Raw genomic sequence first — 13,112 nt, forward strand, 5'->3', positions numbered from 1 at the left:
TGCCCGACAAGGTCAATAATTAAACTTAAAGTTATTAAATAAGAATTTTTTTGATGTTATTAACTTATTACACAATAGACAACGATAATCATTTACAAACATTTACAATGATTGAGGAATCTTGAAAGTATAAAGATATTGATTAGGTACATTTGATAACAATAAGAATAATATAATAGGTTAACCTACCTATAGGCTATAACCGTACCTGGATAATAATAAAAGTAATTTTATTAAAATTCGATATCACTCACTCAAAATTAAACGTGAAATATGCAGATATAACAATTGAGCTGAGCACGTAAAATACAAAAAATGAACATGTTGAATGCCTCGTAGTATTTTGCCCAGAATCCGAACAAAATTATTCCCGCGATTATGTCGGTCATCTACTTGTTGACGTCGTCCTCCAGCGCAATGCGGTTTTTTTTCGCTACATATCTACTTGTTATTATTATTTACCATTTGAATGATTAATATATAATAAGAAAATGTACAAATGTTTTATACTTGTAGCAATGAATAATATATGTACGAATTATTATGAAATAATATTAATATGTAAATTCCTAGTATTATTTTCGTCTGTAAATAAGAAAAATTTATCATGAAAATTATATTATGTATAAAATAATATAAATAACTATAAAACTGTATATCATAAGAATAATGTTTACATATAATAGCTTTAGCTACAATTCTACAAACATGAGCACTGGCCGGTATCGACGATTTCCTGGAAAAATAGCCATTACTTTGCTAAAAATAAACTAAAACGAAATCCGAATTCATAGTTCAAAAGTAGATATTTCACTGAATAACCGTGACTCAAAACAGAAGCATTGCTCTGATAACCGGGTGAATTTATAAGCCACAAAGATGCCTGTACCAATATTGTCGACTACCCATCGACCGCGGCACTCAACGTGTAATAATTGTAACCATAGGCACCTACTAATCTGGAAGTCTATCTAAATGTTAAACCATTCTTATTAGTTTTTAGGTACTTATAAGCGCACAAAGTGTATACTGGTGCATAATTTTATATTGTTGGTTTGTATGTAATTGAATATTTGTGTATTTGTAATTTGTATACAGCGATTTGTGATGAGAAAAATTTAGTTAGTACCTAATACCTATCGTTAAAAAAAATATATTTCGTGAGGAAAACATTTTTTTCTTCTCTTATTTTGAGTTTATCCTTTTCAAGCATTGAATAGGCAGCTAAATTAACATTCATGGCAGTCATGTAATAGAATTTTACTACTAAAAACCATAATATCATTATAGTTGCTTAATATTGATTTTGAATTTTGGCTACACTGTTTACATGCAACAATACATTGTTATCATTTTTTATCAAAGCATAATAATGAATAGACTAATTCGTTATGTGTATTGAAATTTGAAATTGAACAAGAGTGTTTAAATTTTGAATCAAATAGTTTTTATTGTTGTTAGTTTGTATTTTGTAACTTTTAATAAATTAGTTATAGTATTCAATATTGAGTACTGAACATTTAAATTGCACCTAATTACATAAAGTTTTAGGCATTTTGTTTCTATATAATTTTTAAAAATGCTTAAACCCAAGAAAAATAATAACCCATCAAAAAAACGAGACGATGATAACGATAATGCCGCTCGTCCTAAGACCTGTAAGTTTGAGCCCAAACCTACTCTGTATTCTTCGGTCATTCAAACAGAGTCGAAGTTGAGGAACATTTCACTTTCTCGTTTGGAACCCAAACCAAATTCAATCAAAGTATGAACATTGTGTGTGTTTGAGTGCACGTAAAACTATTTATGATTGTATTTTTGTTCATATTCAGGGAATTGTCAGGGAAGTAAATTTTCCATTGAACGAACATGTGTACGATTATAATAAAATGGTGAATGTCGGATTAAATACAAATTCAAGTGCTGTTACAAAACCTAAGCCTAGAGAAGCACATTCAACCAAAAAACCAGTACCCAAGTTAAGTGATTATTACACACCAAGTTTTGATAATGTCCAACGTATACAAATGGACAGCATAACAACTAATCCAGAGTTAACGGTACAATATGATGGTTTGGCAGTAACGAGATTACTGAATGAAATTGATGATTTAATCTTCAGATTATAATCAGTAGTGAAGTAAATTATACTACCTGTTTGTTATTTATTTTAACTTTGTAATATTTGTAAATCTTTAATGTTATTAAGGCAATTGTTTATTATTTTTTTTAATTGATCTAAAGCCCGAGATGTGGGGCCATTAGCTGTTTGTAGGGGGGGGGGAACATTGAATTTTGTGGAACACATGTATGTTTGGCAGAATTTCTAGTGGGCACCCGAATGTTTCTGCAATGCCCGAGTGGGGGGCGGCGGCTTCTCTCTCCAGGCACCGTGACTGCCCGAAGATCGATGTCGCCCGTGACCGAGATTTAAACCACCGATGGTGTGCGTCGCAACAGACGCTTTGGTCGACTCGACCACTTTACCCCCAACTGTTTATTATTTTTCAGTAAAAATGCAGTTTGAATTCAATTACTACTTATTTAGATTACATTTTTAATGAATTATAAGACCGTTTTAGATTTTTATTAACTATAATAAAAAAAATTTTATTTGCTACATCTAAGATACCAATTTAATTCAATCATGTACTAAACACTTAAAGCTTTATACTATGTTTAATTTTTTTTTGTAATAAATGGATACCACAATAATTCGATCATATTTACCTACTATGCAGGTTATGCAAGATGTATTTTTAATTGGTATATCATGTTATATTACCTCTTAATACATACATTTTGTATAATATTAATAAAATATTATTTTTATGTAACCAAAATATTATATACCAAAGCACAATTAAGAATATATTGTGGTTAGAAGGTTATATGAATTTAAAATTAAATTTTGTAAGTCACATTTATTAAAAATATGTTTAACCAATTTTTTAGGCAGACGATTTTGTAAAATTCAAAGTACCATAACATAATATTATACATAAGACATACCTTGAAAAAACAATAATGGAAGCTTAAAGATGAAGTAAAAGGTAATTTATACAGATTTTACATTGCATTGTCTATTTATGTTTTGTTAGTGTTGCATTGGCAACTAATCTTTTTGGATGTAACAAATAATTTGTAGAAATCTGAAAGAATAATGTAATATGTAAATTTTATTTAGTGTAGTGTCATTCGCTCTTAAAAAGTGTTAATGGTTAATGGTAACACTAACTGTTATTAATTGTAAGTTAATTATACATTTTAAATCATTGCAGTTGTAGTAAAGATGATTTTTATGAACAAATGTCTAAAAACCTTATACAATTAAATTGTTCTTAACTTGATATTTAACATTATTTGACAAATATGTACAACAAAATTATTAATGTAGATAACTATCAAATTTATATTCACTGGATATGGGATACTATTCATTGTAGGTTGAACATACATGTTTTCTTTTAATATATTTTTTAAAAACTGCTTCACCACCTATTTGGAATATTTAGCCTAAAAAAATAAAAATAAACATTTAATAATCTTACTCACCCATTTGATAAATAGTGTATTAGTGTACCTTTGCCTCGAAGAAGTCTCTTACGCCTTTAATTCCAACTTTATTAAAGTCTACTTTTTCTTGTTTGGCCAATGCCCGTTGACAGTACTCCAAAGTTTTACGGTTTGTCATAACAAACTTAACAATATTAATAACATGTGTTTCTTTATTGGGTTAATTAAAACATTCAGATTTATATTGATTATTTCAATTTAAAAATATATTAATTTTTAAGTAGATTTTAAGATTTATCAACTTAAACATACTTCTCTAAAAGTCAATTTTCCATCTTTGTCTTTGTCCACATCATCGATCAGTTGACTTAATGAGTTTTCAGTCCATGGAACTCGACGTTTGATCATCATTCGTTTCAATTCATTTCTACACAGATATCCATCTTTGTTTGCATCATATCTATGTGTAAACATAATTATATTTAAAAAAAATAAATATAGGTATTCAAAATAACTTTAAGAGTTTCATTTACGGATGGTTTCTCTTCACTTTATTTTTGCGTGACTTGTAAACTAATTATACAATATCTATGTAAGTATAGGTTGATTGTATATTTCTAAACAAAATATTAGACGAATAACAAAATTATTCGTTGGCTTTAATTATTTAGTTGACAGAATACATAAACCATACACATATAAGTATAGGTACCTACCTAAACTAGGTTTAGCTGCTAGAGTGCAATATGAACCAATAATATGGAATGGAATTTTTTTTTAAGAAGTTACAATCCAATTCACAATCACTATAATGTGTGTGACCCTGGTGGTAATAAATAAAAAAACATATTTCTTTTTTTAATGAGTTTAGTCAAGTCAATATTTTCAACACATTAACTTTAAACTTTTATTGTAAAGTAAATTATTTGTTTATATAACATAAAACTTTATGTATTAGTATTGTTATTTCCATTAATAATAAGTTTGAGTTTAAGTTAACAATGACTTAATGTCAGGGAAACTTTACTAAATAATAATAATAAAAAAAAGGTAATGTCATAGCAATAAAGTAGGTATTTATAATAATTTTAGTTTTCATTTAGCACATAAATTATAGTAAATCTACCTATGATAAATGATAATCTACAAATGTGCTCAAGCGTTTAAATCACATAGGTCACCTATGACGTACTGGTTAAAAATATCTTCGATCTTTTGAATCTGCGCCGGACTGAACTCTGAGAATTCCAAATACACTTGTCGCTTGGTCGTGTTGGATGCGTATTCATTAGCGGTCAGCAAACCGCCCTCGCCGTTCGAATCAGACGAATCTTCCTGCATGGTCGGTACTTATATAGAAGACAGAACGGACGGGTTCGGACCGGAAGGAAGTGTTGCAAGCCGAAGGTGCGAAAGTACAACAGAATCGGGGATATGAGTGATCGGCAAGAAACAAACCTACGAAAGGAAACGTATATTGAATCTGCTGCGACCCGAAGTTAAGACTCCGTATGTTCGCGAGTTATTCTCTATCGTGCACTTCCTATACCTACAGGATAATTGACGTATATTATGAATATTATATTGCTTTGTACGTAACTTAATTATATAATACGCGACTTTGTATAACAATAAACTTATCCGAGAAAAGACGCTTCACTGTGGTATATTATACACGCCTATTCCCCGTCGAGAGGGATGTTTGGAAAATGAGTCAGTCTCACACTCTGTAGCTGTAGTCACGTGTCACGTCACTATAATAATAAAAAAATGTATAAAAAGCACTCGTCACACGTAACTGCTATGTACTTAGAACGCATTATTGCTCATTGTAATTTGTATAATCGTCGAGCCGCATATACTTTGTACGCGCGTGTTTGTTATTGTGTTTTCGCATTACTCCGACGTCGTTTAACGGCTGATAAATCCAACTGAATGTGAATGAATATACGTATATACGATGTGCCTACATTATGTACGAAGGAAAGCGATTGTTCGATGGCGGTCATCAAGTACGTAATATGAATAACATGAATAATCGACAGAGCGTTTATCGAAGTATTGAATTTTTAAATCGTTTTCTTTTATTGAACACATTTTCAGATTTTAGAGGTGCAGGTGGCTGCTACCTGGTGTCATCATGGCAAACCTTATTATATTGGACTGTTTTTGTCTCTTCACTTTTAAGGTCCGTTACCGTGCAAATAAATAGCGTTCCAAATTATATTGGTTGATACATTGTCATTATTTTGGACAAATGTAATTGAAACTATTTCTTAAGTGTTCAAAACAGATAACAATGCTAACACATCTTGTTTGAATTCCTATAAAATATATTTAAAATTGTTTATTAGGTATGTAACAATAAGGGAAGGAAGGTCAATGTAGTAGGATGGGAGATGAATGCGCTTAAGCAAATATAATTTTTTCTCATATTAGATTTTGAGAAGAGCGATGAGTGCATTGATTTTACAATGGAGTGTGTTTCTTTTTTTAAAAAAATTGTTGTGTTTGTTTTCACCATTTATGAGAGTGAAAATGCTTCGATTTTCTGCATCACCATCTTTTGATAGAAAAATGAATCTACTAATCTAGTTGATACTTATTTGCGGGGCAAATTAAAAATTTTTCAAAATCGTAAGGGAAAACAAAAATAAGAAAAACAGGAATTTTTACAAGCGGTTGAAGTTCAAATTTGATTTTAATTTAAATTAACAAATTTCATCGAACGATTTTCTTATTTTAAAATTTTCACTAAATGTTTATTTTATCAGACTAAAATGCACTTAACCCTCATCATGAATTTCGATTTTTTTTAAAAAAAAAAATTAAAAAACGTGTTTTCCACTCTGATTTCAAAACTTAGAATTTTTTTGCGGAAACCATTATTTTGGAAGTTATAGCCTTCCAAAATGTGCGATTTTCCGTTTATACACAGTGAAGTAGTGTGGAACGTATGCGTATAAACGTAAAATCGCAAACTTTGGAAGACTGTAACTTCTAAAATAATGGTTTCCGCAAAAACATTCAAGCATTTTCAAATTCAGCTTTAAAAACACGTCTTCAATAAGATTAGTTAGATTCGTGAGAGGTGAGGTAAAGTGAATTTGTTCCACAAAGTATTAGAATATCATCGCTTTTGAATTGTTTTATCGTATATTCTTACCGGTCAATTGAATGAACGTGACGTGTTGTATAAATAAGTAGATTTTATTTTTTACATAATAGCATAGCACAACAAATTAGCATTATATATTAATTACATTATACATTTGAATATTTTATATGCATAACATAACTTTATATAAGTACCTACATTATATTTAAAATAATACATATAAAACATATTTTTAAAAACAATAAATAAAACAATTCTGCAGGCATTATATTAAATATTTACATAACACATAATAAATTATGACATTATACACAGTGTCACTCACTTGTTTATAGTGACTTAAAATATTGAATAGGTTATTAATGACACGGAGACGGAGACGTCATTGTCATACATATACTAGAGTACTGGTCACAAATGTTTGGATCGATGTCACTGTCAGCATCCACTCGTCGTCTCGCAAAGTCTGCCGAGATTCGAGTTCACCACATGGCTGTACCACCATCATTATTTGCAACATAACCTCGGAACTACAATATGTTGACATCAACGACACCTCGAATACACGAGCACCTGAGAAATGCTGCTGTCTCTGCGCGTTTCCGAATCTCCTACAAAATACGGCGGAACTCGTCCGTATAAAATCCTCGGTTCTGCGAAAGATTTTAATCCTTCGAGCACACCACGGGTAGAACGCTGGGAACAGACGACCATCACCTTCTAAGAACGTCGTCGATATAGTTCGTCTAGGGTCTACACTGCGCCGTGGAAAAATCACTGATCGCCGTATGGCTACCGTTCGTCAAGGATCGGCCAGAGCGCTGTCTGACTAGATGACGTTTGACTTTTGACGTTATCGTAGTCTCAACGTGTTTTATAGACATATTATATAGACGGCCGTAGTTCTGTCACGTTTTCAATATATATCGGGAAAATATACATATGTATACATCGTTCTCAAGTACCATTATTCACTTTCCAAACACTTATTTGGTAGTGTGCTCGGCCAGTGTGCGAGTGTGTGACCAATGACTCGAGTTGAGCCGGAGCCAAGTGAATATTATTACTAAGTATATCCCTATATCCATTTCAAAGTCAAAACTGATTCACGCCGGGTTATTCGAGGGAGCACATCCGGTGTCTTGTGATCTTGAACCCGGAGTCTTGGTTACCACGGTATTACCATTGCAAGGCGGGCACTTGATTAAATCCGTTGTCATGACGTAATCTCCGTCTTGGGCAATTTCCAATTTTAGTAGCGCATTTGCCGTGGCGATGCATTGGTCTGATAACACAATTTTTTCTTGGGACAAACATCACTGCCAGCTCAGCTCTCAACAGGCCCTAGGGCTTAGACTATCCGAAAGTCCTGGTGAAACAACGTTGTTTTAGTTTTCAAAACTTTCCATTTTTTGATTTTTTATAGGGTTGACTTCGTATTACCTACCGCAAAGTTTGTGGAAAATTACTTAAAAGTAAAGTGTATATTATGTATTACTTTAAGTCTAACTTTATGGCTTATTTTACCGGTATAATTTGTCTTCGGACTTCAAGGTAGAATACCGGCTATTGGAAGTAACATGTAACATACTAACAGTAGTTAGTATTAATATTCTTATACAAATTACAAGGTGAGTAAGATATTAATATTCAATATTTTAAGTTATATCATCATTTGGTATATTTATCACTGATTGTAATAAGAAAATGTTGATTGTTTCACTTTAAAACAAAAGCAGTGCTGGTGAGTCAATGTGTACACAATTTATATGTTTCAACAAATCTCTTTGTACTATAATTACTAAATTATAATATTGTGATTGTGGCTTGACGTGGCACGGTATTTACATTTACTTGCGCACGCGCCTTGAGTGGACTCACCGGCTGGTGTTACTGGCTCCCGGATGGGTGACCACGGGGGATTTTTAGCAACAAATCCTTGCCACATACTGCACATGTGTTCTGACCTAACCGTAAAAACCCCCGCAGTAAGAGCCGGCTAATAACCATGCAGGTGATACCATATAGGCATACAATTAGAAAAATTATTGTGATTACGATGCAATTTGACGGCGGTGTAGCAGGTAAATGACGTTAATCATCCGCATAGTGGTAACGCATTCAAATAAAAAATAAAAGTTTATGCCTATAATTTAATATTTATTGACGAAGCGTGGTGAGCCTATATTATAGCATATTTTTCTTGTCTTATAATGGTATACATGAAAACATATTAATTTGAAAGTATCATACAATTATAGAATTATGTAAGGAATGTCACAAGTGTTCATTTGATGAGTGAACTTTTCACTTTCATGTACAGTTCTAATCTCATTTCTGCATATCTGAAATTTAAAAATAAAAATGTAAATTATTAAAGGTATAGCTTGTGGGTTTAAAATTTTAATTAGTAGGAGAATCTCATCAAACTTTGAACTTTAAATGTCTATATTTCTCATTATATCATTATATTATTACTTTAAATAATCAAAATCGATCACCGATATTTCGGTTTGTACGAGTGACCAGAATATCCATAGCAAATGCGATGCAATTGTAAACATGTTTACTTGGTCATTGAGCACGGCCACTCTTGGATCGTTTTGGTCCAAAGATTCACCGATGTATTCTTCCAGATAGGACCTCAGCCAGTCCATTTGCAAATCGACATTTGGATACAATGAAAAGTCCGGTTCTTGTACACCTGCGTCATTAAAATGTCAATGTAAATCGACGATAAGATAAAAGAAATATATATGAATATATGATGATTGATGACAAATATAAAGATTCCCTGCACGTTTGGAATAATTTTCATTATTAAATACCATACTCAAATAATGACGGACATATGTGTTCTCTTGTTGGTTATAAGTAGGATACTTACAACCAGAATGGCTAGAGTTGCCTCAAAGTTAAAAGTAAGGGTATAGATATTGGTATGCGTATAGGTGCAATTTGGGGGCAGGGGCTGAGTTGCGTGCTTAACGCTAGCAGTTTTGAAATGAGCACCTTTTTAAGTACCTATTTATGTATATGTATTGGAATTTAGTTATATCTACTACTTACTATAATAACTTATAATACAGAATACTAAGTGTTCTGTAGGTATAGCTCGAGCTACGAGGTACCTATAGCATATTTGGTATAATGTGTCAATATTCCTTTTCGACCTTAAGAAAAATATTTTTAACAAGTTAACTATTTTTAAAAAAAATCGGTGTTAACCATAAGTACTTGATAGTTGATATACTTGGTCTGTAATTAGGGTTTTCTGATACTTGGTTTTTCTAACAAATATAAGCAAACTGTATGGTTTTATTCAACACTCAGTATGAGAGTACTTTTCTAAAAAACAGGAATTTTAACGAAATTGATTTTGTTTTTTTGTTGCAATTCAAAAGTGAATAGCTGTGTAGACTTTAAATTTTCAGAAAATATTAATTATATCATTATTCATTACTGTCTACAGTCTACATATTATGAAATAATTATCAATATACTTCAAGACAGGCCTACTTAGACAATTGGAATTTATTCCTTATTTAAAAAAAATGTCCGCTTAATATTTGTGGGTTCACAGCTTGAAAATTTAAAACAAGATTCTCATAAGTTGTTCTTACAGTTGATAAAAAACAACATACTCACCGTTTTATTTTACAAGCTTTCAAGTGTTTAAGAAATTTGTCAAATTGACAAAAATATATAAATAATTGTGTAGATTGTTGTATATTCGCACATTTTTAATTTAACTCTATTGATAATGTAATACACACCAGCGAATTCAATAAAGTGATTTGCTATGTCGAACGCCTGATTGTTGAACATGGCGTACTCATAATCGATGAATGCTACGCTGACGGGACTACCTCCCAGAGCGTTGTCACTCTGTACAAGTATGTTGGTCAACAGCAGGTCGTTGTGACAGAACACGACTGGACTTCCGATGTTCTCCAGCAATGTTTTGACCGTTTCAATATCGGCACGTAGACTTTTGACGCCTTGAGGGAATGTCTTTCGATACCTATATTGAGTATGAATGTATTATAAATAATGGAATCACGAGTAGACGGTTGTAAAATAATACATTTTATATTATATTGTACTATAGGCGTAAGTGAAGGACACAAATCTATAGTTTTTTTAAATCGTATACCTATATGGCTATATTATATTTACCTATTTATTTAGTTAAATAATGGTTACCGTTTAGAAAACATTTTTTTCTCCAAGTTATATACATATATAGTCATATAGGAAGTGTAAACGAAGCAAATTCCCGATTCTTTCTTTCGAAAACACAACTACTCGCCACTGATCGATAAAATAGGGTTTCTCGTTAAAATAAACACCTTGTGTATAATAAATAATTATTAATACTATGAATTGTTTTATGTACTAACTGGAGGTCGATGGACGGCGAGCTAAAACGTTCCGGAATGAGATTGGCGAACTGTTCCATTTTATTCCATAGTCCGGATTTATTCGTCTCGTCGCCTGCCCCTTTACCACTTGTACCTAACCGGTGAAATCTCGCCATTGTTCTAGCCACTACCCTGTAAATATTCGGGTCCCGGACTGTGGTAGTGGTCAGCGTTTCGCCTCTAATGTATTTGTACACCAAACCATTATCGAACGTTGCGTACAGATCCGGCGCGATTCCAGCACGGTACAAAAACTGGAAAAACACAGAACGCACATTGTTATGACGGGATTATATATTTTATAAAATCTACAGTTCATAACAATATGGTCAAAAATTAATAATATATAATGAATTATTTCATCAAAACAATTGCCCTTTTGTAATTATAACTTATAATCAAATATAAATTAATGTTCTTAAAATGTGCATAGCAATCAATTAGATTGGTAAGAGTGACTATACAACGCAGCATGAATACTACAATTTAATAAGTGAAAAAGTTAATACAGGTAAACAAGGTGTAATAAAAATACCTGATAAATGAAATAATTTTTGTTCTAATCAATCATTAAAAATTATTTTTTTGTAACAATACACGCTCTGGCTACAAAGACGGTATAACATTTTTTTTTTTACAGGAATAAAAAATAAAAAACAATCTTTTTTGGGGAAAATTCAAAATAACCAATTTGTACAATTTGTAAATTTAATAAAAAAAAAAATATAATGGTAAAAACTTCTATTTAAGTTAAGTAGTTTATTTTTAACGATTTTTAAAATATTAATATTTTTTTCGGAGTAAGTTTATTTGAATCTTAATAACTTTTTTCAACATTTTTTTGAGAATTTTATCTTAAATTATTTATTGTTCATAAAATTTTCATTTTTGATTTACCAGGTTAACACTTACTAACTGAATACATATTTTACATTAAAAAAATTCGATTTTTTGAAAATGTAGAGTTCTAATAAATACTTGAATAAAATTATTGAAATTTACCGGTAGATGAGTGTTTGTACTGTTAAGAGAATCAATATAATCATTCAATAATACTTAAATACAAACGATTATTATTATATATAATCTTTTAAAACATACTAATATTGGTACTCACAATAATTAGTCTTAACAACCATACAATAATAAAATTGGCAATATAAATTCCAATGATATAAGTTTACTACCTACTATTATATTGCTATATACTACTATATTAGGTACCTATACTTTATATTTTGTATGTAATTACCAGGGCTCGGGACTTTATGCATTTGCATATTTGTTCGGGAAGTAAATAGAATAAAACTGATCCGATACAAATTTGTGTTGTGGTATTTAGAGTTAAAGTTTAAAAGTTTATTGTGCATATGTTTGCATATTTTGGAATTTTTTTCTACAAATGCATATTTTTAATATTTATTGATTTTTATTGCATATTTTAAAATAACTTTTGATTATTTACTCTTAAATCATAATGTATTGAAGAAAAATGTTGGTCTTGCTATGCTAAAGAAAATTAAAAACATTCTTAACGGTGAATTAATTGACATGAAAGACTTACCAGAAGACTTAGATATTAATGATCTGACATATTTTAAATATGCTCCCATCACATCGGTAAACGTAGAAAGATCATTTTCCGCCTATAAAACTTTACTTACAAATAATAGAAGGTCTTTCAAAGTCGAGAACATAAAAAAACATTTGATAATCCAGTGTAACGCAAGTAAGTACATAATTAGAATTATAAAATGATTATTTTTTAATACATAAAAATTATAATTGCTAGGTATAGAAGATGCTGAGTGTTGAAAAATCCAAAGACCTCCCATTCAACAGTTTTTACATTTTTTTTTTTAGTAATATAGTATGTATAAAATATACATTTTTAGTAATATGTACAAGAAATGTTTTTTTTAAAATTAAATTTGAATAATTATGTATTTTTTAATTAAAAATAAATGCATATTAAAGCGCATATTTTGATATTTTTTGGTGCATATGTATGCGCATATTTTTAAGATTTTAAGCACATAAAGTCCCGAGCCCTG

The 13,112-nt window shown here is 30.8% G+C and overlaps 3 protein-coding genes across 9 annotated transcripts in view; 1 reads left to right on the top strand and 2 right to left on the bottom strand.

The window, feature by feature from the left end:
- The first annotated feature begins 1,397 nt into the window (after positions 1-1,397).
- LOC111036781 lies at positions 1,398-4,782 on the top strand. 3 transcript variants are annotated; one of them, XR_002604800.1, is made up of 4 exons: positions 1,398-1,765; positions 1,833-2,140; positions 2,956-3,053; positions 4,693-4,782. XR_002604800.1 is itself a non-coding variant. In XM_022318952.1 (3 exons), the coding sequence occupies exons 1-2, from the start codon at positions 1,580-1,582 to the stop codon at positions 2,127-2,129; spliced, it is 483 nt and encodes a 160-aa protein (XP_022174644.1). In that variant the 5' UTR covers positions 1,398-1,579; the 3' UTR covers positions 2,130-2,140; positions 2,956-3,177. The 3 variants fall into 3 exon arrangements, 2 of the variants coding, with proteins under 2 accessions (XP_022174644.1, XP_022174645.1); XM_022318952.1 differs by lacking the exon at positions 4,693-4,782 and having other exon boundaries at positions 2,956-3,177; XM_022318953.1 differs by lacking the exons at positions 2,956-3,053; positions 4,693-4,782 and having other exon boundaries at positions 1,833-2,891.
- On the bottom strand, positions 3,159-6,799 carry LOC111036782 (EF-hand domain-containing protein D2-like). 2 transcript variants are annotated; one of them, XM_022318954.1, is made up of 5 exons: positions 5,326-6,799; positions 4,709-5,270; positions 3,829-3,976; positions 3,584-3,700; positions 3,269-3,516 (listed from the first exon to the last, which is right to left on the bottom strand). In XM_022318954.1, the coding sequence occupies exons 2-5, from the start codon at positions 4,855-4,857 to the stop codon at positions 3,499-3,501; spliced, it is 432 nt and encodes a 143-aa protein (XP_022174646.1). In that variant the 5' UTR covers positions 4,858-5,270; positions 5,326-6,799; the 3' UTR covers positions 3,269-3,498. The 2 variants fall into 2 exon arrangements, with proteins under 2 accessions (XP_022174647.1, XP_022174646.1); XM_022318955.1 differs by lacking the exon at positions 5,326-6,799 and having other exon boundaries at positions 3,159-3,516; positions 4,709-5,177.
- Positions 6,800-7,091: 292 nt separating this feature from the next.
- LOC111036773 (ethanolamine kinase 1) overlaps positions 7,092-13,112 on the bottom strand; it is a 14,933-nt gene continuing 8,912 nt past the window's right edge. For all 4 annotated transcript variants that reach the window (XM_022318937.1, XM_022318938.1, XM_022318939.1 and 1 more), the window contains 4 exons: positions 11,038-11,312; positions 10,411-10,658; positions 9,113-9,338; positions 7,092-8,979 (listed from right to left, as the gene is read on the bottom strand). In XM_022318937.1, the coding sequence (XP_022174629.1) occupies positions 8,922-8,979; positions 9,113-9,338; positions 10,411-10,658; positions 11,038-11,312 (807 nt within the window). In that variant the 3' untranslated portion in view covers positions 7,092-8,921. The remainder of the gene's footprint in view (positions 8,980-9,112; positions 9,339-10,410; positions 10,659-11,037; positions 11,313-13,112) is intronic.

Source organism: Myzus persicae, unplaced genomic scaffold, assembly GCF_001856785.1.
Source record: "Myzus persicae strain clone G006 unplaced genomic scaffold, MPER_G0061.0, whole genome shotgun sequence".
Classification (NCBI taxonomy): Eukaryota; Metazoa; Arthropoda; class Insecta; order Hemiptera; family Aphididae; genus Myzus; species Myzus persicae.

Coding starts and splice junctions, on each gene's coding strand:
- LOC111036781 (XM_022318952.1), top strand. CDS start 1,580: ATGCTTAAACCCAAGAAAAATAATAACCCATCAAAAAAACGAGACGAT. Junction 1,766..1,832: donor CCAAACCAAATTCAATCAAA/GTATGAACATTG, acceptor GTTCATATTCAG/GGAATTGTCAGGGAAGTAAA.
- LOC111036782 (XM_022318955.1), bottom strand. CDS start 4,857: ATGCAGGAAGATTCGTCTGATTCGAACGGCGAGGGCGGTTTGCTGACC. Junction 3,977..4,708: donor ATCGAAGATATTTTTAACCA/GTACGTCATAGG, acceptor GTTTACACATAG/ATATGATGCAAACAAAGATG. Junction 3,701..3,828: donor GAAAATTGACTTTTAGAGAA/GTATGTTTAAGT, acceptor AATATTGTTAAG/TTTGTTATGACAAACCGTAA.